General features: G+C 43.4%; 1 protein-coding gene across 1 annotated transcript in view; it reads right to left on the reverse strand.

The window, feature by feature from the left end:
* Positions 1-365: 365 nt before the first annotated feature.
* The window catches only part of LOC137328113 (mucin-6-like), a 53,159-nt gene continuing 26,572 nt past the window's right edge, over positions 366-26,952 (reverse strand). Inside the window, exons 4-9 of the mRNA XM_067994293.1 lie at positions 17,336-17,382; positions 15,652-15,761; positions 15,396-15,547; positions 3,351-3,492; positions 1,372-1,482; positions 366-380 (exon numbers count right to left, since the gene is read on the reverse strand). Of these exons, the coding sequence (XP_067850394.1) occupies positions 366-380; positions 1,372-1,482; positions 3,351-3,492; positions 15,396-15,547; positions 15,652-15,761; positions 17,336-17,382 (577 nt within the window). The remainder of the gene's footprint in view (positions 381-1,371; positions 1,483-3,350; positions 3,493-15,395; positions 15,548-15,651; positions 15,762-17,335; positions 17,383-26,952) is intronic.

Consider the following 26,952-nt stretch of genomic DNA (forward strand, 5'->3'; position numbering starts at 1 on the left):
CTGCCACCACCCCCCCCCCCCTCACTCACTCTAACCCCATATGAGGAGGCAGACAGTGGAGGCTGGCGTTGACAAAGAAGCCAGAGTGCAGGTTCCTGCTGCAGGTTTGTGATGACATTCTGATTCCCTTCCTGCTCATGCTACTATACCATAAATAATCTATCAGCAAACCATAGTATGAATCCCTCATTTCACTTCTTGTACTGAAAAGCCCCATTAAGAACTCCATTACTGTGACTACCAGGATTGTAGAAGGCGAATTAGATGGACCATGGTATTTTTTCGGTCTAGCAATTCCTATGTTCCTAAGCCTCATGAAACTCTGCTCTTCATCAGCCCATTCTAAGTTATTTTCTTGCCCTCTTCTAGATGTGCCATACCTATAACAAGCAGAGCAGGAAGATTAGGTGCCAGATTCATCTGTTTCAGGCCCTGTCCCATCACATGCACCTCTAAACACTGCCAGAGACATCCATCAGGGGGAAGCAAGCACATCAGTTAGTGAGCCAGAGGGGAGTATATCGGCTACGTTTCAGTGCAGAGAAAGCTGGGGGTGGGACGTGAAGTGTTAGATAGTCTTGATCAGAGGATCATGAAACCGATGGCCTCGAGTGAGGGGCCCCGGGGCTCGGATCTTAGTGGTCCTGAATGCAGCTTGGAGTAACTCTGGAGCATAAAAATTTAGGGCAGTGGTGATCTTCACAACCAATGGCAGTGTGGTGCCTGTGGTGCAGGTGGGTTGCAATTCTGGGTACAGCATGTGGCATAACTCATTAGCTTTCACTGTGAAGCATAGCCTCCTCAAACACAGCTCCTAAATCTGATGAAGGAAGGAGGGACCTGATCTTAAAATTCTAGAGTGTAGCCACTGATGAGTAGGTGCAATATGCTTCTGGTGCTGTCAGACCAGCCTGGCGTTCCTGTGTTCCTCCAATCATTCTCCAAGGAACATGACACAGAGCAGTAATCCCAAAGAAAATCTGTAGTATACATTTTTTTTCAAACAGCTTTTTGAGTGATCAAATTGATTCATTTAATTTTTTTTTTACTAGCTTCTCCTGACTGCTTCAGTTCAGGATTGGCGTCCTTACTACTTACTCAATGGCAGTTTTCTAACTGCTTTTCATTTCCTGCTGTTTTACTTTCCGCCAATCAAAGTTTAGTAGCAAAAGCGTCACAGTGATGGACAAATCGTGACAGAAAAGGTGTCACAGGAAATAAATATTAGAAAACAGCAACTGCATGCAGATGCAAGACTTTTAATATGTAATAATGAATAGTATTGATTATATTGAAGAGATTATATCACATCACTGCCATCCTGGGGATTATATGAAATTGAATAATTGAAAGTATGTAATACACAAATACCTGAAAGTAAACTTTTATAGCCTTGGTACAAACTGTTTTTGAGCGGCTACAAATAACATTTTCTGCTACTATCTTGAATGATGGCTGTGTGTAGGTTGCGGAACAAGCATCCTAAAGGAACAAATGGATTGAACATATTCTTTAATGTAAATTATACATAATAATTATGGATTACACAAAACTACAAATATCTTAAAAATAGAAGAATGCAGCCACTACCCCCCAATGATTTAGTAAGCAATTACACTGCATGATGTGCTCCTGGGCCATAAAGACCAGGAAAATCCCAAGATGAATCCCTGGTCTATGCTGAATTAGCCAATGTCAAGCGGGAACTGCTAAGACTCAGTTCCCCCAGCCCTTATCACTATCTAGTGACTCCTGTTGGAAATGAATACAGTGAAACCTGTAAATTAGGGACATCTGAGGGACTTGCATCAGGAGTCCTTTATTTGCAGATGTCCTTGTTTTTGAAATGGTCATTGTATGTACAGTAAACTGGATGACCCAAAATTGGCTGCATCTCCTGCAGCGTTACTTCTTTTTCTCATCCTCACCTGGAAACGTGCCTAATCCTGGAGCCCTATCAGCAGGATGTGATTTCATTAAATTTTCTATTCATTGGGCTTCCCAGTTCATTGCCATCCTGGGGTCCTTTTCCATTGAGGGAGGGCTGGCCTGATCCTGGGATCTGCTATGTTGGCAGCCTGCTCAGGGAGAAGTGGCTGCTGTAGGACCGGAGTTCCTGGAAGATCCCAACCAAATTGGGGGACATTAATATGCAGACCCCTGTCTGGGACCCTCTCCCTCCGTGTACTGCAGTTGCTAATGTTTGAAGTGCTGGGGGGTGGGTAGGGGCTGTTAGCAACTCATTAGTACCTGACGTACTGGTGGAGTAGGGTTGCCAACTCTGGTTGGAGGCATTTCTGGAAGTTTGAACTGGTGGTGTTCTGACCACGTGACTTCTACAAATGTTATTGGACTTACCTTTTAAAGATTGGGTCCCCTGTAGTTGAGAATCTTTATTTGTGGTTTCGCGCCAGCAGCTGTTGTGTGAGAAGTTCCAGGAGGTCACCCATGAAACCGAGGGCGGGGAAAAGGGGAAACCATTCACTCCATCTCTCCCCCTAGCCCCCAGTCTCCATCTCTGCCCGAGCTCCCATTTCCCAGTCTCCCTCTTCCCCCAAACCCTCATTCCCCCTTTCCTCCCAACCCCCATTCCCCAGTCTCCCTCTCCCACTAGCCCCCATTCCCCAGCCTCCCTCTCCCAACCTTTGACCCCCCCCCCCCGCGATTTAAGGCCCCACCCCAACGATTTCGGGACTCCCCTCCCTGTGATTTCAGGGCCCCGATTCCTGACTCCACTATACCCCCTCCCCACTCCCCCCGCAGCTGAAATTTCCTGGCTTTTATGGAATGGGGAGTTCTTCATCCGGCATCCATAACAAATACAGCCATGCAAGCATTCAATCCCAAAGATAGAGCGGTTCCAGTGCAGCTTTGGATGCTGGGTAAAGAGATCTCCATTCCACAAAAGCTGTTTCTTTCACCCGCTGCCGCCTCGCACTTAGCTGCGTGTCCCGTTTTCTAAGTTGTAAATGGACTTGGTGGATTGAAGGCTGTGCATAGTTCGTAATATGCGAGTGTGCGTGGTTTCAAGCTTGTATCTATTACAAATGTATGTTATTTGGGACTATCAATAAATGTCCATTTTTTGAAGGTGTCCACTGTCTGGGGGTGTTTGTATAGGTTTCAGTGTATATGTAAATAATGGCAGTTTGGACTTGGCGGTAATGGACCACTTATGCCTACTGTTCAGGGCCATATATAAAGAATGGGCGTTTGAATTAAGTATTGGAGATGTACTGCTACCTATGTTGCTGCCTTTAGGAGAGAAGGGTGAGTGATGAAAACTGGAGTGACAACTAGACGAGAAAAAAATGAATAAACTTTAACAACAGTAACTCTTCACATATTACCTGAACTAAAATGTATTCACAATTTCCATCAAACACATATTGCTTGCCATCGAAAGTGGAGATATGTCCTTCTCCGTGAACCATACATGTTGAAGGACACATTGCATCTCCCCTGCAATTCCACTTCCCTTTAGTGCAGAAACTGTTAAAAAGCAAAATCATCCCATAGATATCAAAATATAGATTTATTACTAAAATAACTTCAAAACTTAGAGGCATTAGCTGCGTACTGTCAATGTGAAAAAATAGAATACGAGTGTGGAACTTAATTTTTTTAAATAATTATTTCAGATAATTAAAACATTTACCACTGAAATTTTTGCTTTCTTTACACTCACCTCTAGTTCATGTCTACATGATGACTTGTAACTTATAAATTTTCAACCATTCGGACAGATGCAAATTTCACACTAGTATCAAAAAGTCACTCTACCTGGATGGATTTTCTGACCAGACATTATACCAGCAGTGTATTATTCATGCCTGCCCAACTGTTGCTGTGCTAACCCAGCCCCATTTTGTAAAATCAGCTTAATTCACATAGAGTGGGCGAGCTCCCAATCCAGATGGGTGGTAAGACCTCATCAGAAGAAATCTCAAGTAAGCAGCCTCGTATTTCACCCTTTGCAAAGGTTATTTCGATAACAAAATGCCGAGCACAAGTCTGGCTGACACAATAAATGTGCAGACAGGAAATCAAGGGATAAATTTTAACTTCGAGCTGGGGGGAGAGGGGGGGAAAAGAGGGGAGATTTCAGGGTGTGAAACCCGGGAGGTAAGTGGGCGGGTCGCAAGCTCACCAGATTGACAGGCTGGCTGGCTGTCGGGCAGGAAGGCCTGCTGCAACAGGCCGCAGCCGGGGATCGAAGGGAGGGAGGGAGGGATCACGGGCCGGGAAGAAGACCGGAGGTCACTGGAGGTCGGTGAAGAGTCGGAGGTAGGTGGGGGTCCACCATGGGGGGAGGGGTGAGTTGGCCAATCGTGGGGTTCCTGTCGGCCAGATGAGTTAGTTGGGCCTGGATGAAGCATTCCTGCTCCTGCGAGCCCACAAGCAGTGCAATAAAGGCACTCACCTCATGGATCCGGGCCTTCCCACCTGCTTTCATCTGATGAGAATCAGAAGTGATGGGAAACCTTAACAGGTAAGTTTGAATTCATTTTAATTATCCAATACACAAAATATTAAGTACCTCAAGTATCTCAATTAGGTACATTGCCCTGTTAAGTATTGGCCCGCTGGCTTTAAGTGGGGGCGGGACTTCCTGGTGTCTGCTGTGCATACGCATACAAACCTGCCTGGGCTAAACCCAGAAGTGGGTGAGTTGGAGCCAGTTCCGAAAACCTGTTATTTTAACCTCCCACCCACCCCCAAACCACCCGTTCTGGGGGTTAAAATTTACCCCCAAGTCTCTGAAAAGTGCCGGAGGGTGCAATATTCCAACCTCTTGTTTGATGGCTGGCGATGTACAAGTGATGCAGAATGAAATGGATAGTAGTCTTGCTTTCCACTCTGGGGCACCTTCCCTGTAGGGCAGCATGACTGCAAGGAGCGCAACTCGAGGACAAAGCTGCTGACCATTACTGCCACTGGCAGTGCCAATTCCATGATGCTTGTTAGCTATAGGTGTCCTTACAGCAGATAGCACAGCCCTGCATCTGGCTGTGTACTGACACAGAGTTTGTATAACCACTTCTTCATGGTTATTGCCAGATAGATGTACCTCTGCCTGTAATGTGAGTGGAAGGATACTGGCAGGTGAGCAGTCTTCTTCCGGTGCAGCTTGGCCTACCTGGAATCCCTCTATTGCTCCTCCTCTCCTTCCTCCAAAACACTAAGTGAAAGGGGATTCCCAATAAGAATCCCATTATCCTAGTATCACTGACATTAAAAAAAAGGAGTGCAAGAAGAACATTTGGCACAAAGCCTCCTGACCAACTAAGTAAAAGATGAAAGAAACAAAATAAAAAAGAGAAAGAGTTCAGATATAGCCTCAAAATACTACTGTAAATCTTATTACAAGGCTCTTTAAATGCACTTCAATAAACAATGGACCCGAGCAGCCCTAGACACCCATTTTATAGGGGCAGGAAGATAAATGAACACTATACTGGTATTAATACAAGGACATTGAACACAATGTCAGCAAAAATTAATTTTAGCATCATTAACTGCAACTTGTGGGTGCTTCTTGTGCCAATACAAAACCCAAACAGAAAGTTGGATGGCGCACTAAATGGCATAACTGATTTCTGCTCATTGTTCCAATCAATTATGCATATTTGATGCCAATTAATTGGATATAAAAGATCATTAATCAGAAAATCTACCCTCCTATGAGCAAGTTGCACATACTCAACAAACTCTTGGACTAATCTTTTAATTAGATTACAAAATGCAGTTTCCAATTTTTCTCAATTCTTAAATATCAGTGTACTACACAGTATTTTAATAATTTACAGACAAAGGGGTATATCTCCCGCCACTGCTTCAGCGGAAGATTGGGTGATCTCCATGTAAATTCTATCCCGTAAAACCTAATTTTTCAATTTCCGAAGCAGTTCAATCAACACATTACTTTTATAGATCCTAGAGTTCGGAAATATAATTGATGTAGGGCAATACAGGTAAATTTAATAATATACTTTAATAACTAGTGGATATCCCACAATGAGTTGGACGATACACCATGTAATATGCATGACAATGCATCAGTAGTTCAAAAATGCAATAGATGACCTTGAAAAACAATCAATATACAATATGTGACAGTACACAAAAATAGTATAAACTTAATATAGACAAAAATATATAATTTTATAACTATACACAACCATATATACATGAAAAGAAATATATGGAATTGTAAATAAATAGAATTTAAATTATAGACATGTGCAATTATAATAAACATTTTATTGGGCCACATTTTCCTGGAAGGATAACAGTGAGTTCACGACACACATTATTAACGGGAAATTGAGGAGCAAATATGTAAGGAGATTACAGACAGCTGCAAGAAAAATAGGGTGGTAATAGTAGGGGACTTCAACTTTCCCAACATTGACTGGGACAGCCATAGCATTAGGGGCTTGGATGGAGAGAAATTTGTTGAGTGTATTCAGGAGGAATTTCTCATTCAGTATGTGGATGGCCCGACTAGAGAGGGGGCAAAACTTGACCTCCTCTTGGGAAATAAGGAAGGGCAGGTGACAGAAGTGTTAGTGAGGGATCACTTTGGGACCAGTGATCATAATTCCATTAGTTTTAGGATAGCTATGGAGAATGATAGGTCACCCAGAAGTTAAAATTCTAAATTGGGGAAAGGCCAATTTTGATGGTATTAGACAGGAACTTTCAGAAGTTGATTGGGAGAGTCTGTTGGCAGGCAAAGGGACGTCTGGTAAGTGGGAGGCTTTCAAAAGTGTGTTAACCTGGGTTCAGGGTAAGCACATTCCTTATAAAGTGAAGGGCAAGGCTGGTAGAAGTAGGGAACCTTGGATGACTTGGGAGATTGAAGCCCTAGTCAGAAAGAAGAAGGAGGCATATGACATGCATAGGCACTTGGGATCAAGTGGATCCCTTGAAGAGTATAGAGATTGCCGGAGTAGAGTTAAGAGAGAAATCAGGAGGGCAAAAAGGGGATATGAGATTGCTTTGGCAGATAAGGCAAAGGTGAATCCAAAGAGCTTCTACAAATACATAAAGGGCAAAAGAGTAACTAGGGAGAGAGTCGGGCCACTTAAGGATCAACAAGGTCATCTATGTGCGGAACCACAAGAGATGGGTGAGATCCTAAATGAATATTTCACATCGGTATTTACGGTTGAGAAAGGCATGGGTGTTAGGGAACTTGGGGAAATAAATAGTGATGTCTTGAGGAGTGTACATATTACAGAGAGGGAGGTGCTGGAAGTCTTAACGCGCATCAAGGTAGATAAATCTCCGGGGCCTGATGAAATGTATCCCAGGACGTTATGGGAGGTTAGGGAAGAAATTGCGGGTCCCCTAGCAGAGATATTTGAATCATCGACAGCTACAGGTGAGGTGCCTGAAGATTGGAGGGTAGCAAATGTTGTGCCTTTGTTTAAGAAGGGCGGCAGGGAAAAGCCTGGGAACTACAGACCGGTGAGCTTGACATCTGTAGTGGGTAAGTTGTTAGAGGGTATTCTGAGAGACAGGATCTACGGGCATTTGGAGAGGCAGGGACTGATTAGGAACAGTCAGCATGGTTTTGTGAGAGGAAAATCATGTCTCACAAATTTGATTGAGTTTTTTGAAGGGGTAACCAAGATGATAGATGAGGGCTGTGCAGTAGACGTGGTCTACATGGACTTTAGCAAAGCCTTTGATAAGGTACCGCATGATAGGTTGTTACATAAGGTTAGATCTCATGGGATCCAAGGTGAGGTAGCCAATTGGATACAAAATTGGATTGACGGCAGAAGACAGAGGGTGGTTGTAGAGGGTTGTTTTTCAAACTGGAGGCCTGTGACCAGCGGTGTGCCTCAGGGATCGGTGCTGGGTCCGCTGTTATTTGTTATTTATATTAATGATTTGGATGAGAATTTAGGAGGCATGGTTAGTAAGTTTGCAGATGACACCAAGATTGGTGGCATTGTGGACAGTGAAGAAGGTTATCTAGGATTGCAACGGGATCTTGATAAATTGGGCCAGTGGGCCGATGAATGACAGATGGAGTTTAATTTAGATAAATGTGAGGTGATGCATTTTGGTAGATCAAATCGGGCCAGGACCTACTCTGTTAATGGTAGGGCATTGGGGAGAGTTATAGAACAAAGAGATCTGGGAGTACAGGTTCATAGCTCCTTGAAAGTGGAGTCACAGGTGGATAGGGTAGTGAAGAAGGCATTCAGCATGCTTGGTTTCATTGGTCAGAACAGTGAATACAGGAGTTGGGATGTCTTGTTGAAGTTGTACAAGACATTAGTTAGGCCACACTTGGAATACTGTGTACAGTTCTGGTCACCCTATTATAGAAAGGATATTATTAAACCAGAAAGAGTGCAGAAAAGATTTACTAGGATGCTACCTGGACTTGATGGTTTGACTTATAGGGAGAGGTTGGATAGACTGAGACTTTTTTCCCTGGAGAGTAGGAGGTTTCGGGGGGATCTTATAGAAGTCTATAAAATAATGAGGGGCATAGATAAGGTAGATAGTCAAAATCTTTTCCCAAAGGTAGGGGAGTCTATAACGAGGGGGCATAGATTTAAGGTGAGAGGGGAGAGATACAAAAGGGTCCAGAGGGGCAATTTTTTCACTCAAAGGGTGGTGAGTGTCTGGAACGAGCTGCCAGAGGCAGTAGTAGAGGCGGGTACAATTTTGTCTTTTAAAAAGCATTTGGACAGTTACATGGGTAAGATGGGTATAGAGGGATATGGGCCAAGTGCAGGCAATTGGGACTAGCTTAGTGGTATAAACTGGGCGACATGGACATGTTGGGCCGAAGGGCCTGTTTCCATGTTGTAAACTTCTATGATTCTTTAAATCAGCCAGCAAGTTTAGGGGAAGAAGAGATACCCCGTGAGTTGCGAATCTCCAGAACTTGCTGGTCGATTCACGATGCTCCGCCATTTGCCTTGCGCAAACAGCATCTCGTCCCTAGCTTCCGTAATTTTTAAGAACTTGCTGGATTTGCACATTAATTGGCCATTAAACTCAACACAGAAAGTTAGGGCTCATAATTAACAGCGTAAGTACCCTTTTAATGACATGATAATTGTTAATGCAATGCCAATCAATCTCTCCTGCCCAGAAAGGGAACAATTTAAACTGTTGAGTCTCATTCCTGCATGTAGTAAATTGTTGTTAGAGATTTTTAAACTTTCAAATTTTAAATTTTTACATTTTTTTCTTACTTTTCCTTTCTGTCTCTTTTTTCTCTCTCTCTTACCCTAATCTTTCTTTGCATCTCTTTATTTCTCTTTCTGTACCTGATTCGACTCTAATTCACCCTCTCTAATTCACCCTCCATCTCTGTTGATCCTCTGTTTCTTTCTCAATCCTTAAATCTCATTGGTTTAGGTGATAGACTGTTGGTCCCATCATTCACTAAGGTCCCAGATCCCCCTTGCCGTGCCATCATCAGCTCACACTTCCAGCAAGTTACGGCGCAAATTATATTCGAGCTGAAAGGTGCAAGATAAAGTCTAACTAATGCTGCAAGCTGCTTGATATCCCGTTCCAGCAAGATTTGGGCCAATGTGTATTGTAAATGAAAATGAGAATACCTGTCACAGCAAAATATTAGATTTGGATAGAGCTGTCACATGTCTGACCTATCTTGATTATTGAGTAAATTATCAGCCATCCGATAATGCTATTTTTTTGTGAGCTGCTATTGGATTTTTTGGCACAGTAGGGCTGTGCTTGGTTTGGTCTTGGCTGTGGATTTGGGTGTGGGCACTGAGCGGGCATGGACTGCAACAATTGTCTTATTATTGCTATGTTTCTGCAGTCAAGGTTTGTGCCAATGTGCTCTCTTGGATGTCTCTCGTGTGTGTATGTTTCTGCATTTTACCATGGCACAGATTTACATTGTTCTCTCATGCTAATGGGAGAAGAGAAGAAATTTGTAAAAACTGAAGCAGATGGGTTGATGTTCCTACCATTTTGAAATTTTTTTGACGGTTTGTGGCCAGGTAATGAAACTTGGAAGATTGGAAGTAAGACTATTTGCAAATAAGGTGCAGTTGCAAGGATCAGACAGCACATTGCATAAGGAACTAGCGAATTAACAACTGAGCAATAGCAACCAATGCCAGCGGGGGGGGGGGGGGGGGGTGGTCAGAGAGCAGCCACAGCTGCAACTGCAGCAAGGGGGCAGTTGTAACAGGAAAGAACGGACTTGCATTTATATAATGCCTTTCATGACCTCAGGGCATCCCAAAGCACTTCACAGCCAATGCAGTACTTTTGAAGAGTAGTCACTGTTGTAATGTGGAGAAATAAAGCAGCCAATGTGCACCCTGCAAGGTTCCACAAACAGCAATGTTTAATTAATCTGTTTTAATAATGTTGTTTGAGGGATAAATGTTGTCCAGGACACCCCCTTTCTCTTCTTTGAATAGTGCTATGGGATCTTTTATATCCACCTGAGTTAGCAGACAGCATATCAATTTAACATCTCATCCAAAAGACAACACCTCCAATGATGCAGCATTCCCTCAGCACTGCAATGAGCTATCATCCTAGATCGTGGATTTAAGTTTCTACAGTAGGTTTTGAACCCAAAACCTTCTGACTCAGAGGCAAGAGTGTTACCACTGAGCCAAGGCTGATACCTCAGCCAATGAGGATAGACAACCGTCATTGATAAATGGCACCTTCATGAAAGGTGCAAGAGTAGGGTCATCAGCCCTGGCAGCAGAATGGTATGTCCCATCACCCAGTAGCTATCTGAATGCCGGCGGATGAAGATATCATGGCAGCTTCCTGTGTATCAGGCGTTGGCGTTCTCTGAGTGGCACAAACTATCTGCACATTAATAGTGGAATCTCCTGCTGTCCACATAGGTGAATGCTCGGTGGGTCCCTTCAATATGAAGTGCCATTGATGGCATCCCCTTGGGGAAGCCAAGAACCCCATAGAAGTGTGCGACCTTTTCTCTCTGCTGCTTGGCTGTGATCTCAAAGCCATTGAAGTGGGCTGTTCTGCAGTACAGGGAGTCAGTGATTTGGTATAAACATGCCCTTAATTCTCCCTGGCGCATGTTGCGGAGATCCCCAGTGGCCACTTGAAAAGAGCCTGAGCCGTAAAATTTGATGGCAGTAGTGACCTTCATTGCCACAGAGAGCGCAGTGCTGGCAGATAAGCATGGCCTGAGATCTTCATGCAGCAGGTCACAGCGATTCCCTTTTGCAGCTTTTGAGTAGCAAGCTTTTTTAATGCAGAGTTCCTCAGAGAGGTCCTCATAAGACCTGTGCTGCCAGTATTTTTTTTAAAAGGAGGGTAATATCTGCTGAGCTGCATTCTTCTGCCATGCTGCCTGATTCTCCTTCTATCCCAACCTATGTTGTTCTTCTTTCTCCTCCATAATAATAATAATATAGTGAGTTGCCTCCTGAGTTGCTCTTAGAGTTGGGTGGGGGACTCGGTATTTCAAAAATCTTCAGGTGGCAAAAGAACAGGTTGAAAAAACATTTCCAAATAGCAGAAACCAATAAGTTTTCAGACTCTTCTAGGCCCTCAAACTCCTCATTTCTTCTTTGATTAGGTGACACAGGTAGCTGCTGCACATCATACTTGGGTGTAATTTACCCAGAGTGCAACAGGGCAGTAAATCTAATAAATTTGCGTCTACAGTAACCCTAGCTAGCAGGCACACGTGTGCAAACAAGCCCGACGGGGATTTGACAGGTGGATCATGGTAAATACTAAAAAGATTAAGGAAACTCGGGAAGAGTTTTAAAGGTGCAAAAATGGCGCAAATCGCTTAAACCAGAGTTTCTTTGCTAAAAATTGTTCCTATGCAGTTTCGGGCTAGCTTATAATAGTTTATGGACCTGGACCCTTAAATCCCTTGTTCATCTATCTCCTTCCTGAGTGTTTCGCTGTTCAGGCTGAATTCCCATCTGATTTTTTTTAATTCATTCATGGGATGTGGGCGTCGCTGGCAAGGCCAGGATTTATTGCCCATCCCTAATTGCCCTTGATATTCTTACATTCAAAGTTTACGCCCTCACACTTTGTTACATTAAACTATACCACCCACCAGCTTAATCTATTTCCTTTTGCAATTTTTTGCTCTCTTTTCAACAGTTCACCATTTCTCCCATATGACATCTGAATAAATTTTGCCTATTCTCAAACTGGGTTGTTGTCTGCCTTAAAATAACATGGCAGGTATTTAGTGTAAGCGTCGTAAGTGCTCACACCAAAAGGCCAGCCATCAGAAAACTTCCCTTACATTGAATAGCTGGGGCCTCAGAACCAATTCCTTGGGATCACCACTTGTCATGTCACCTCAATCCGAGAAATTCTTCTTTATCCTAAATCCCTGCCTCTTACCTCTCATCTACTTTCCCATCCATGGCAGGAGGCTGCCTCCAATTCTGTGCTCCTCAATTTTAACTAATAATCTCTGGTGCATTATCTAATCAATGGTTTCTGAAAATTCATGTACATGACAGCTATTGATTCTCTGCTACCACCTCAGTGACTAGGAAAGAACTCGAACAGATTAGTTAGACATGAGCTAACTTTCACAAAATTGTGTTGATTCTCATTAATCAGCTTATTACTTTTCCTAGCTCACTTACTTCATCCCCAAAACAAACTTTAGGAATTTTCTCACTATCAATGTTAATTCATTGCCCTACAGTTACTTGGCCTCCCTACTTTGAATAGAGGTGTAATGTTAGCTACGTTCCAATCTTCTGGTACCATCCCCAAATCCCGCATAATTTAGAAACTTAGAACCAATGCATTCTGTATTTCTTTCCCAGCTTCTTTTAATACCCTTTAGAGAGATTTGTCTGGCTTCAATCCAATTATTTAACTAGTCAGTCTCATGTAGCAGCTTATGGGAAATCAAGTCCAAATGCAGTATTCAGGTCAAGCAGGGCTAGAGGGCAGGAGGATAACTGGAGTAAGGTGGGACAGAGGAGATGGGGAGATGGCAGATTGAGGGAGAGAGGAGAGCTGAAAAATGTGATAGTGGGAGGTGGAGGGGATAAAGGGGGAAGAGGGTGAGAAGAACAGGGGAGAGTGGGGAGAGAAGAACGGAGGGGAAAGGGGCAGCTGGGGAGAGTAAGGCGGGAGAGTAGGGATGAGGAAGGGTAGAGGCAGAGAAGTGGAAAGGAGGCTGGGGAAGGAGAGTATCAGAAGGGGAAAGGATAGGGAAGGGGTCAAGGAGATAATTGGTGAGGAGGGAGGAGAGGACCAAAAGGTCGGTGGGGGGGTGGTTGTGGGAGCTGGTAAGATATCTCAGCACGTGGAGAAAGAGATGGATAGGCGATCCCAATGGAGGACAGTGGGGGTACCAGATGTCCTCAGTAAGCTAGCATGAAAATACTATATCGATCGCCCTCTTTGCCTCACCTACCCCAGCATTTGTCTTAAAAAGAATTCCAGGCTTCCCCTTGCAAGCATGTTCTCTGACCCTACTCAGCATTCAGTGTGAGAAAAAAAATAACATGGGCTCTGCTCCCGGACTTACAGAGTGCTCACATAGGGGAGGGACTGGGGGGGCGGGGGGGGGGGTTGACCACAGAGTGGGGCTATTAAAAGATGATAATAATCTTATTGTTTAAATCAAAAATGGGCAAATTTTAAAAATTGATTATATTTTTAATTGACTTTTTTACTTCCTTGATATCTCCCTTTGCATTGACAAAAATCCAACATGGAGGTGAGATCAAGACTTCAAAAGGAAAAGAGGGCTCTGTATAGACCCCCATTGGTGAGGGCTAGCAACTGTACACAGGCTGGCAGCAGGTTTTTTAATACCGTGTTTTTATTTGTTTTTTGGATTTGGGCAACACTGGGAATGCCATATTTATTGCCCATCCCTAGGTGAGCAACTTGAATCACATGTAGGCCAGATCAGGTAAGGGGTGGCAGGTTATTATATAGCAAACCACTTGGGTTTCCATAACAACCTGGCAATTTTCACAGTTATTTTCCTGGTGTCAGCCCACCAATTACCAGATTTATTGAAATCAATTTCACAACTTGCCATGGTGGGAGTTGAACTCGTGAACTCTAGGGTGCCAAACTAATAGGCTACCTATCAAAGCACCAACTTCAAGCGTAACAGTTATTGAATGGAATGTTATGACCACCTGCCATTTTTAATATAAATTTGTTTATATTAACCCTGTACGGTTCTCCCTCTCAATAATCTGTCATCTTCCTGTACCTCTGGTAAGACATTCCACTGTGAAGACCAAAGCAAAATTCATTTAGCAGTGCCACCATATCCTTATCCTTTACTACTGTCATAACTAACCGTTTTTAATGGGCCCACCTCTCCTTTACCCCTCCCTTTTTCTTGATGTACTTATAAAAACCCTTGCTATTACCCTTCATATCGTCTGCAGGTTTTTCCCACGTACTCCCCTTTTGCCATAATTATTTTCTTGCTTTACTTTATTGCTGTTTTAATACCCCTAATCATCTTGCAATTCATACTTCTTCACTGTAACCTAATCCTTCACTTATGTTTAATACTGGTCCTAACAACTCTCATGGACCATGGTTGCATTTCCAGGAATATATATATTTGTTTTTGATCCACTAATAATCTTTTTGAATAGATTGTAGGTCAATAAGTTTATCAAGTAACAATTCCTCCCATCCTACTGTTGTCAATTCCTTCCTCATTCCTTCAACAATTCCCTAGTTTAAGCACAAAACTTTAGTTTGTGACCCTCTTTTTTCCTCTCCAGTCCTGATACTGAATTCAATCATATTATGGTCACTATTCCCAAAATGCTTCTTTACTACTGGTTCATAAGCTATTGCTTGTTCATTACTCGTAACTAAATCAAGTATCACCTGCTCCTGTGTTAGCTTTAAGACATGCAGTTTTAGAAAGATTTCTTGAATGTATTCAATAAATTCATTTATCTTTCTCCCTATGCTGTTCTCTCCCAATCAATAACCACATTAAAATTTCCTATTAGCACAAAGACCATTATTTATACAAGTAGATTAGAAGAAGATGATTGAAGGATTGAAATGCTATCAGCTCACACTAATGTAAGCTGACATTGCAGTGAAGTACTAAGGGAATACTGCATTGTCAGAGATGCTATCTTTCTGATAAACCATTAAACTAAGTTCCCATCTCCCTATTCCAGTGCTTCAAGTGGACATTAATGATCCCATGGCATTGGTCGAGGAAGTGTAGGAGGCCCTAGCCAACATGCCTCCTTCAACCATGAACAGATCAACTGGTCATTCATCTCATTGCTGTGTGCAAAATGCTGCCTGTGTAGCTAAATAACATTCTTTCATTTATATTGGTTTTTAGAACAGTAAGTTGGTCACTAAGGAAATATAAGTGCAAAGTTCCTTACCATTTCTTACAGTCCTTCACAATTACCTCATCCCGTTCATATGAAAGGCCACTGTATTCGCATGAACAGTTGTCAGGGTGAACACATCCTTTCTGCTCATCCAGCACCAATCCATCCGGACATATACAGCCAGATACACATTTTGTAGTTAACTGAGGAAATTGAAGCAATTATATTTGAAAATAATTTACTTAAAATGTGCAAGGATTACTTTTGGTAGCTTAAACCGAAAACTTAAATGTATTTTTTTACTTACACATTGACCTTCTGCTGCAAGCATCTGACATGTTGATGCACAAGCAGCCCCATATTCACCTTCTTGAGCATTTTCACAGTTAAAGTAAACTTTGGGAGGATAACAAGGTTCTGGAAAGAAAGACCCACATATTATTGCCAAAAAATATTCTATGCTGTATTGTTTAAACATCATTTACTTTCTAATTAAATATTGATTTGGATATATAATATTCAAATGTATATATTGATTTGGATATATAATATTCAAATGTATACTAGTCAATCTCCTGTGACGTTGCTCTTGGGAATAAAGACTAAGATTAGTCTTCAGGTGAAGCAGGGTGAGAGGGCAGGGGTTCATTGGATCGGGGCACACAGCTGTAATTCAGTGCTCAGTTTAAAGTCATACATTCTGTCCTTATTTTTATATATTTCTATTATAAATTCCTATGTCCACATTTATAATGGAAACTGCCGATGTAAAGTTATCACGCTTGGAGACATAAAGCAACAGCACCACCACTGACGAAGGGTATAACTACAGCATGACAAATTTAAATTGGCAGTTTCCATAACAAACGTGGACAGAGGAAATTGTGAAGGGAAAATTAGACACTGGAAGCACATACACATGTAAGGTTTTCAACATATTATTTATCTGCTATATATTAAATTCGGTGAGAGGGGCACGCACTGCATTGAAACCTCCTATGTCAACCTCCTCTAATGGGAACTAACATATAAAAGGGTCCACATTTGCCTACAACACCTATTATGCCTATAGGGAACACTGTGATAGGTGTTTTCATCTTGCTTATCACATAACACTTGATCAGATGATGCAACTTTTGTTATGCGTTGCTTTGCTCCCCGCTCGCAGCTGGCTGGTTGGCAATCAAGCCCTGGCCTGATATTCACAACCCCCTAGTTCTTTCCTCTCATCTCCTGGTAGGTCACGGACCAGTGCTGCCCCTCTTACATTCTTCTGCTCTGCCACCTGTTTTACCTCTCAACCCTCCCCCCCGCCCCCAACACAGCAAATTTCTACTTACAAGCTACAGACACAGATTTCCAACAACAGTATATGAGGTGAATATATTCTCATTCATCAACTTTAACCGTTTTAATTTAAACTGAGCTTTTTTAAAAAAAACTTATCCTTGCTTTTTCTTTCAATTCAGTATGAAATCTTAATGGCCACTACTATCATAGTATGTTTCAGCACAAAAGGAGGCCATTCGACCCATCATAAATAAGGACTATCATAAATTCTTATATATTTTTACTTTTCCATCAATAAATTTAGGTCTACACTTGATGGATTCATTATTAAATTAATATTCATAAACTAATCAATTCATCAAATACTTTATATCCACCAATTACTTCTACAGATGTTTCCAAAATTATCATCTCTCCTTCCCCCTCCCCGTCTTTCTCCTCTTCCTCTCCCGGTGTTTCCCCTGCTGTCTCAATCCTCATTTTCCTCTATTCTCCACCCTCTTTCTCCTCCCTTGTTCCTGCTCTCTCCTTCCTACATCATCCCCTCCCCATGCTCTAACACTGCTTCACTTGAAGACTACATTTTCTTTTGACTCTCCATGGCTAACTCTAGACATTTTTCTAGTTTATATTATACACACATATTATATACCTATTCAAATATTGCAGAATGCTGAAAAGAATTTTTCAAATGTACTTACCCTGAGGATTCTGACCAGTGCACTTCAACTTTCCGTTCTCACATACACTGTGGAGATTGATAAAAAACACCAATTTACTTTGTTTATCAGTTAAACGATTTGTTATAAATGTGAAGTTATCCACTTTATTTGTGGAAAAATGTGAAGTTACCCACTTCAGAAGGAAAAACAGAAAGGCAGAGTATTATTTAAATGGTGATAGATTGGGAAATGTTGATGTACAAAGGGACGTGGGTGTCCTTGTACTGAAAGCAAACATACAGGTGCAGCAAGCAGTTAGGAAGGCAAATGGTATGTTGGCCTTCATTGCAAGAGGATTTGAGTACAGCAGCAAGGATGTCTTACTCCTGTTATACAGGGCCGTGGTGAGACCACACCTGGAGAATTGTGTGCAGTTTTGGTCTCTTTACCTAAGAAAGGATATACTTGCCATAGAGGGAGTGCAGCGAAGGTTCACCAGACTGATTCCTGGGATGGCAGGACTGTCGTATGAGGAGAGATTGGGTTGACTCGGCCTGTATTCACTTGAGTTTAGAAGAATGAGAGGGGATCTCATTGAAACATATAAAATTCTGACAGGGCTAGACCGACTGGATACAGGGAGGATGTTTCTCCTGGCTGGGGGTGGGGGGGGGAGGTCCAGAACGAGGGGTCACAGTCTCAGGATACAGGGTAGGACATTTAGGACTGAGATGAGGAGAAATTTCTTCACTCAGAGGGTGGTGAACCTGTGGAATTCTCTACCACGGAAGGCTGTGGAGGCCAAGTCACTGAATATATTTAAGAAGGAGCTCGATAGATTTCTAGACACAAAAGGCATTAAGGGGTATGGGGAGAGATTGGGAATATGGTAAAGAGATAGAGGATCAGTCATGTTCATATTGAATGGCGGAGCAGGCTCAAAGGGCCGAATGGCCTACTCCTGCTCCTATTTTCTATATTTCTATGTTACAGAGGTTCCATCAAAGCTGGAATGTACAGCACACAATTCCTATGCTAGGCAACAGAATTATTAAGTGTTAACTGCTCATGTCTATAGTGGATAATAGGACAAATAAAAAAATTGCTCTCACCTGATGATGGCCTTCCCCTCAAAAATCTTATTGATGTTTTCAGAAACTTTTTTTTAGAAAAATCATGAGGACCAGATGATGTGTCTCCCAGAATAAAGGAGGAGATGGTGGAGGCACGAATCATAATCCAAAAATTATTGAAGTTGAGAATTATGTCAAAGGACTGGAGAGAATTAGAAATATATGGGGCAACCAGGGATAGTCAGCATGGATTTGTAAATGGCAGGCCCTGTTTAATTTCCTTCAATTTTTGAGAAAGCCACAGTGTAGAGAAAAAACAGAATGCATTGGATTTGGCAGCTATGGATTTTCAGAAGGCATTTAATAAGGTGTCATATTAGACACTTCTTACAAAAATTAAAGCACATAGTATTAAAGTGATAGAAAGATGGCTAGAGGGCAGAAAGCAAAGATTAGAGGTAAATGGTTATTTTTCAGACAGGCAGGATGCAGATAGTGGTGTGCTCCAGGGATCTGTGCTGGGATCCCATTTGCTTTACGCATAGATAAATAATTTGGACATAGTCACAAGAATAATAATATTGAAACTTAAGACCAAATTAGGGGGCAAGGCAACCTGTGAGGCAGAAAGCAAGAGATTGCAGGTAGACAGGTTAGTGGTGTGACATATAGATAAGAGATGCAGTTCAGCAATGTTTAGTACATTTTGTAGAAAAGTACAGCGAAATGAAGTATATCTGAAAGAGTCACTCTCTTAACAGAGGGAGGAACAGAGAAATGTAGGAGCATGGATGCATAGGTCTGTAAAGGTGGGTGTACAGGTATAAAAGGCCATAAAAAGGCAAATAAAATTCTGGGTTTTATACACGGGGCATTAAATATAAAAGCACAGAAGGGACATGGAATCTGTACGATATTGGTTAGACGGACTACTGGGTGTAATTCCATGAGACTGTGCTCCAATAAAGTAGCTGTCAGGGATAGGGCCGCAACATTGTAGCTCTCATTTGTTGACTCACACTCCTTGCTAGAATCACTGAATTATTCATACTGTATGCAATTCTGAGCACCCAACTATAAGGAAAATTACAGAGCCTTGGAAAGTGAAAATATTCACCAATATACCAGGAATCTCTGATTACAGAAGAAAGCACTGAAAAATTGGGATTTTTTTTTCATTGAGACAGAGAAGGTTAAGGGGGATCAAAATTATGAAAAGTTTACAGAGGATAACAATCAAACGATTATTTCCAATGACTGGCAAATTGGAAACAACTGTTAAGCAGCTTTAATTCACAGTAAGGTGAACATTGTTTAAAAGGAGTAATTATAGACCAGTCAGTCTAACGTCGGCGGTGGGCAAATTACTGGAGTCAATTCTGAGGGACAGGATAAACCATCACTTAGAAAGGCACGGAGTAATCAAGGACAATCAGCATGGCTTTGTTAAGGGACGGTCGTGTCTGACTAACTTAATTGAATTTTTTGAGGAGGTATCAAGGAGGGTCGATGAGGGTAGTGCATTTGATGTAGTCTATATGGATTTTAGCAAGGCTTTTGACAAGGTCCCACACGGCAGACTGGTCAAAAAAGTACAAGCCCATGGGATCCAAGGGAGAGTGGCTAGTTGGATTCAAAATTGGCTCAGTGGTAGGAACCAAAGAGTAATGGTTGACAGGTGTTGTTGTGACTGTAAGGCAGTTTCCAGTGGGGTTCCGCAGGGCTTAGTACTAGGGCCCTTGCTTTTTGTGATATATATTAATGATTTGGAAGTAAATGTAGGGGGCATGATTAAGAAGTTTGCAGATGATACCATCAACCACATGGCCAATTTTTGTGAGGAGGAAAGCTGTAGACTGCAGGAAGATATCAATGGACTGGTCAGGTGGGCATAAAAGTGGCAAATGGAATTCAATCCGGAGAAGTGTGAGGTAATGCATTTGGGAGGGCAAACAAGGCAAGGGAGTACACAATAAATGGGAGGATACTGAGAGGTATAGAGGAAGTAAGAGACCTTGGAGTGCATGTCCACAGATCCCTGAAAGTAGCAGGACAGGTAGATAAGGTGGTTAAGAAGGCATACAGGGTACTTTCCTTTATTAGCCAAGGCATAGAATATAAGAGCAGGGAGGTTATGCTGGAACTGTATAAAACACTAGTTAGGCCAACCCTTTTTTTTTTATTCGTTCATGAGATGTGGGCGTTGCTGGCAAGGCCAGTATTAATTGCCCATCCCTAATTGCCCTTGAGAAGGTGATGGTGAGCCGCCTTCTTGAACCGCTGCAGTCCGTATGGTGAAGGTTCTCCCACAGTGCTGTTAGGTAGGGAGTTCCAGGATTTTGACCCAGCGACGATGAAGGAACGGTGATATATTTCCAAGTCGGGATGGTGTGTGACTTGGAGTGGAACATGCAGGTGGTGGTGTTCCCATGTGCCTGCTGTTCTTGTCCTTCTAGGTGGTAGAGGTCACAGGTTTGGGAGGTGCTGTCAAAGAAGCCTTGGCGAGTTGCTGCAGTGCATCCTGTGGATGGTACACACTGCAGCCACAGAGCGCCGGTGGTGAAGGGAGTGAATGTTTCGGGTGGTGGATGGGGTGCCAATCAAGCGGGCTGCTTTGTCCTGGATGGTGTCGAGCTTCTTGAGTGTTGTTGGAGCTGCACTCATCCAGGCAAGTGGAGAGTATTCCATCACACTCCTGACTTGTACCTTACAGATGGTGGAAAGGCTTTGGGGAGTCAGGAGGTGAGTCACTCGCCGCAGAATACCCAGCCTCTGACCTGCTCTTGTAGCCACAGTATTTATGTGGCTGGTCCAGTTAAGTTTCTGGTCAATGGTGACCCCCAGGATGTTGATGGTGAGGGATTTGGCAATGGTAATGCTGTTGAATGTCAAGGGGAGGTGGTTAGACTCTCTCTTGTTGGAGATGGTCATTGCCTGGCACTTGTCTGGCATGAATGTTGCTTGCCACTTATCAGACCAAACCTGGATGTTGTCCAGGTCTTGCTGCACGTGGGCATGGACTGCTTCATTATCTGAGGGGATGCGAATGAAACTGAACACTGCAATCATCAGCGAACATCCCCATTTCTGACCTTATGATGGAGGGAAGGTCACTGATGAAGCAGCTGAAGATGGTTGGGCCTAGGACACTGCCTTGAGGAATTCCTGCAGCAATGTCCTGGGGCTGAGATGATTGGCCTCCAACAACCACTACCATCTTCCTTTGTGCTAGGTACGACTCCAGCCACTGGAGAGTTTTCCCCCTGATTCCCATTGACTTCAATTTTACTAGGGCTCCTTGGTGCCACACTCGGTCAAATGCTGCCTTGATGTCAAGGGCAGTCACTCTCACCTCACCTCTGGAATTCAGCTCTTTTGTCCATGTTTGGACCAAGGCTGTAATGAGGTCTGGAGCCAAGTGGTCCTGGCGGAACCCAAACTGAGCATTGGTGAGCAGGTTATTGGTGAGTAAGTGCCACTTGATAGCACTATCAACGACACCTTCACTTTGCTGATGATTGAGAGTACTGTATATAGCTTGAGTACTGTGTATAGTTCTGGTCACCACATTACAGGAAGGATGTAATTGCACTAGAGAGGGTACAGAGGAGATTCACAAGGATGTTGCCAGGACTGGAGAATTTTATCTATGAGGAAAGACTGGATAGGCTGGGATTGTTCTCCTAGGAACAGAGGAGGCTGAGGGGTGATTTAATTGAGGTGTACAAAATTATGAGGGGCCTAGATAGAATGTATAGGAAGGACCTATTTCACTTAGCAATAACCGGAGGGGCATAGATTTAAAGTGATTGGTAGAAGGATTAGAGAGGAGCTGAAGAAAAATGTTTTCACCCAGAGGGTGGTAGGGGTCTGGAACTCACTGCCTGGAAGGGTGGTAGAGGCAGAAACCCTTAACTCATTTAAAAAGTACCTGAAGTGCCATGACCTACAAGGACCAAGTGTTGGAAAGTGGGATTTGGCTGTGTGGCTCAATTTCAGCCGGTATGGACATGATGGGCCGAATGGCCTCCTTCTGTGCCGTACATTTTCTATGATTCCAAGCAGATAGGATCAGATTCACTTAGTTCAATAAGTAAAACTTCTGTGTAATTATATAAAAATGTGATGCTGCCTCATTTCAGTGGGTTATCTTACTTAAACAAAATAACTCCTCCGCATTCTGTCCTACAACCCAGACTGTCCTGCAGTCTGGTCTCGTTCTTTGCAGCCCTTCGCTGCCTGACTATGTTTTTGGTGTGCATGTTTCTCTTTTAAAAGCCTGACTCCAATGTCAGTGTCTGGTCAAAACTGATTATCAGCACCCCCCAACAGAAGAATGGAGTCCACCAGACTAACTAACAATAACTCCTACTGTGTTCATATGAATAGGGATTGTTAGAACCATAGAAAAGATACAGCACAGAAGGGGGCCATTCGGCCCATCGTGTCCGCCCTGGCTCGAAGAACAACCAGGTGCCCATTCTAATCCCACCTTCCAGCACCCAGTCCGTGGCCCTGCAGCTTACAGCACTTTAGGTGCAGGTGCAGGTACTTTTTAAAAGAGTTGAGGGTCCCTGCCTCTACCACTAATTCGGGCAGCAAATTCCATACACCCACCACCCTCTGGGTAAAAAAGTTTTTCCTCATGTCCCCTCTAATCCTTCCGCCAATCTGCTTAAATCTATGTCCTCTAGTTCTTGAACTCTCCACTAGGGGAAACAGGTACTTCCTGTCTACTCTATCTGGGCCCCTCATAATTTTGTACACCTCAGTCAAGTCTCCCCTCAGCCTCCTTTGCTCCAAGGAAAACAACCCCAGCCTATCCAATCTCTCCTCGTAGCTCCAATTTTCAAGCCCTGGCAACATTCTTGTAAATCTTCTCTGCACTCTTTCCAGAGCAATTACGTCCTTCCTGTAATGTGGTGACCAGAACTGCGCACAATACTCCAGCTGTGGCCTTACCAGCGTTTTATAAAGTTCCATCATTATATCCCTGCTTTTGTATTCTATACTTCGGCTAATAATGGAGAGCATTCCGTATGCCTTCTTCACAACCTTATCTACCTGTACTGCCACCTTCAGGGACCTGTGCACATGCACTCCAAGGTCTCTCACTTCCTCTTGCCCTCTCAATATATTCCCTTTTACTGTGTATTCCCTTTTACTGTTTGCCCTCCCTAAGTGCATTACCTCACACTTCTCCGGGTTGAACTCCATTTGCCACTTTTCCGCCCACTCCACCAACCCATTGATATCTTCTTGGAGTCTACAGCTGTCCTCTTCACTATCAACTACATGGCCAATTTTTGTGTCGTCTGCAAATTTGCCAATCATGCCCCCTACATTCAAGTCCAAATCATTAATATATACCACAAACAGCAAGGGACCCAACACTGAGCCCTGTGGCACACCACTGGAAATAGATTTCCATTCGCAAAGACATCCATCGACTTTTACCCTTTGTTTTCTGTTACTGAGCTAATTTTGGATCCAATTCACCACATTTCCCTGTATCCCATGGGCTTTTACCTTTCTGACCAGTCTACCAAGTGGGACCTTGTCAAATGCCTTACTAAAATCCATGTAGACAACATCCACTGCACTACCCTCATCAATCCTCCTTGTCACTTCCTCAAAGAATTTAATCAGATTTGTATGGCATGACCTTCCCTTAACAAATCCATGCTGACTATCCCTGATTAAAGCATGCCTTTCCAAGTGACAGTTTATCCTATCTCTCAGTATTGATTCTAATAGTTTGCCCACCACCAAGGTAAGACTGACCGTTCTATAATTGTTCGGCCTTTCCCTCGTACCCTTTTTAAACAATGGTATTACGTTTACAGTCTTCCAGTCCTCCGGTACCTCCCCTGTATCTAGTGAGGATTGGAAAATGATCCTCAGAGCATCTGCTATTTTCTCCCTAGCTTCCTTCAATAGCAAAGGAAACAATCCATCCGCCCCTGGTGACTTATCGGGGTCGATTTTAGGATTGCCGAGCGGGTGCGTTGGGGGCGGGGGGGGGGGGGGCTCGTAAAATCGGGGAATCCCAGAGCGGGTCTGGAGCCCGGCTCCAACCCGCCCAGTTCCAGGTTCCTCAGTGACTCAACAATTAAAGCCGGTGGGATGACAATTTAAATACTTGCTTACCTAATTGAGGTACTTGACAGACCTCATTGACAGGAGATTTTGGTAGGGGTGCAATTTTCATGGATCCTCAGCGTGTTTCTCCTGTTATGGGAAACACTCCCTGTTGGAGCAGTCTTGTTTCAGTCAGCAGCCAGTGGGAGATGCAAAGGATTTTTTGACATTTGGGGGGGAATACCACATTTATTGCAGTAGGGCACTCTGTCACTTCAGACAAAGTTCTGGCTGCAACACCTTTGTCTTTCCACTCAAAATTATTAATTTATACCCTAAACTCTGCTGTGCAAACGCATTTACCAACTTTGCAGATCCCCTCAAACTCACACCGTCAGGATGGGGGGCGCCATGGCTGCATTCATCACTTCATCCGAGGACGGGCAACATCACCAGCCTCGCCAGGCACGCGTCCACCTCCACAACACAGTGCTGCACCAAAGTAGTTGTGCAACTACACATACACCCACTGTAGGGTGACCCAATGGGTGGCATCAAGTGTGGGTGTTCATGGAGAACCTCGTGAAAGGGACTTATTGCACAAGCCAGTCAAGAATGGCCAAGACGTGGCAGTAGTGGTGACAATATAATATTTATTGTGAGTCGAACCAAAATCAAATATAAATAAAAAACATGACAAACCGTCAAACACCCTTGTGCATCCCCTTTGTGCTCACGATACCTTTGCCTTACGCTCCCTACTATTCATATGTGATGCATCCTCTGTGGCTGCAGCAGAGGTAGTGGCACATTGGATGAGGCTGACCGTGAAAGAGATGCATCAGAGGGTGAGTATGAGACAGAGCCATGAGATTGTATGAGGATTGGGTTGAGTGGTAGTGGTGGGATGAGTACTGGGGAGGTGAGTAAGTGCAGGTAAATTGAGGATGAGATTTGAGTGGGTGTGAGGAGTGATGTGAGAGTAGTGTTGGCAGTGCAGAAGGAGTTGTGGAGTGGGGGCAGTGATGTGGAAGACGGAGTGTAGGAGAATAAGTAAGTGTGCTCACTTTGGCTGACCTAGTAAGGTCATTGAAGCGCTTCTTGCACTGTATCCAGGTGTGGGATATGTTCCTGGTGCTGCTGACCTCCTCTGCCACCTCGAGCCAGGCCTTCTTGGTGGCAGAGGCAGGCCACTTCCTCCCGTCCGCCGGGTAGAAAATATCCCTCCTCCTCCTCACCCCATCCAGTAACACCTGGAGTGAGGTATCAGTAAATCTGGGAGCAGCCTTTCTCCTGGGCTGCTCCATGCTGTAATTTTGGCTGTTTGCTGCAGGAGCAGCATTGGAGGACTGCCCCTTTAAAAAGGGCTCCTCCAGCTGACAGCCTGCGATGCGGGAGCGCAGTTCGCCCACTGTGCAGGTTTCCAACGGGAAACCCGGAAGCCAAGGTAAGTAGCTTCAATTTTCTCGCGATCACGTGGGGAACCCACCAATTTTACTGGGCGGGTTACCCTTGCGCCCAGTCGACCCCCCCGTTGCCAACCCGCCTCCCTGGTAATATCGGGGCCATCAACTTTCAAGGATTCCAGTCCCTCTAATACTTCCTCTCTCGTTATGTTTACCTTATCCAATATTTCACACCTCTCCTCTTTAACTACTACATCCGGATCATCCTTTTCCTTTGTGAATTCAGAGACAAAATATTAATTTAAAACCCTACCCACATCCTCTGCTTCTACACACAAGTTACCCTTATCATCCCTAATAGGTCGCACCTTTTTCTTAGCTATCCTCTTGTTCTTAATGTACCGATAAAACATCTTTGGGTTTTCTTTAATCTTATTAGCTAATATTTTTTCATGTCCTCTCTTCGCTCTCCTTATTTACTTTTTTACGTTCATCCCTGTACTTTCTATACTCCTCTAGGCTTTCTGCAGTATTTAGTTTTCTGTGACAATCATAAGCTTTCTTTTGCTGCTTTATTTTGCCCCGTATACTTCTAGACAACCAGGGGACTCTAGATTTGACAGTGCCACCCTTTTTCTTTGAGGGGACATATCTACATTGTACCCGTAGAATTTCACTTTTTAGTGCCTCCCACTGGCTTGCCACTGATTTCTCCTCAAGTAGTTGTGTCCAGTCCACTTCTGCCAAATCACCTCTTAGTAAAATTTGCCTTCCCCCAATTTAAAACGTTTACTCCTGATTTAACTCCGTTCTTTTCCATAATAATGCTAAAACTAACTGCATTGTGGTCACTATCTCCAATATAGTCACCCACTGTCACTTCACCCACTTGCCCATCTTCATTTCCCAGGACTAAATCTAGAATTGCATCCCCTTTTGTTGGGCTTGTCACGTACTGGCTAATAAAGTTCTCCTGGACACCGATCAAGAATTTTGCGCCCTCTGTGCCCCTCACACTGTTTGAATCCCAGTTGATGTTAGGGTAGTTGAAGACCCCTACTATAACTGCCCTCTTATTTTTGCACTCAGAAATTTG

Source organism: Heptranchias perlo, chromosome 12, assembly GCF_035084215.1.
Source record: "Heptranchias perlo isolate sHepPer1 chromosome 12, sHepPer1.hap1, whole genome shotgun sequence".
In the NCBI taxonomy this organism is placed as follows: Eukaryota; Metazoa; Chordata; class Chondrichthyes; order Hexanchiformes; family Hexanchidae; genus Heptranchias; species Heptranchias perlo.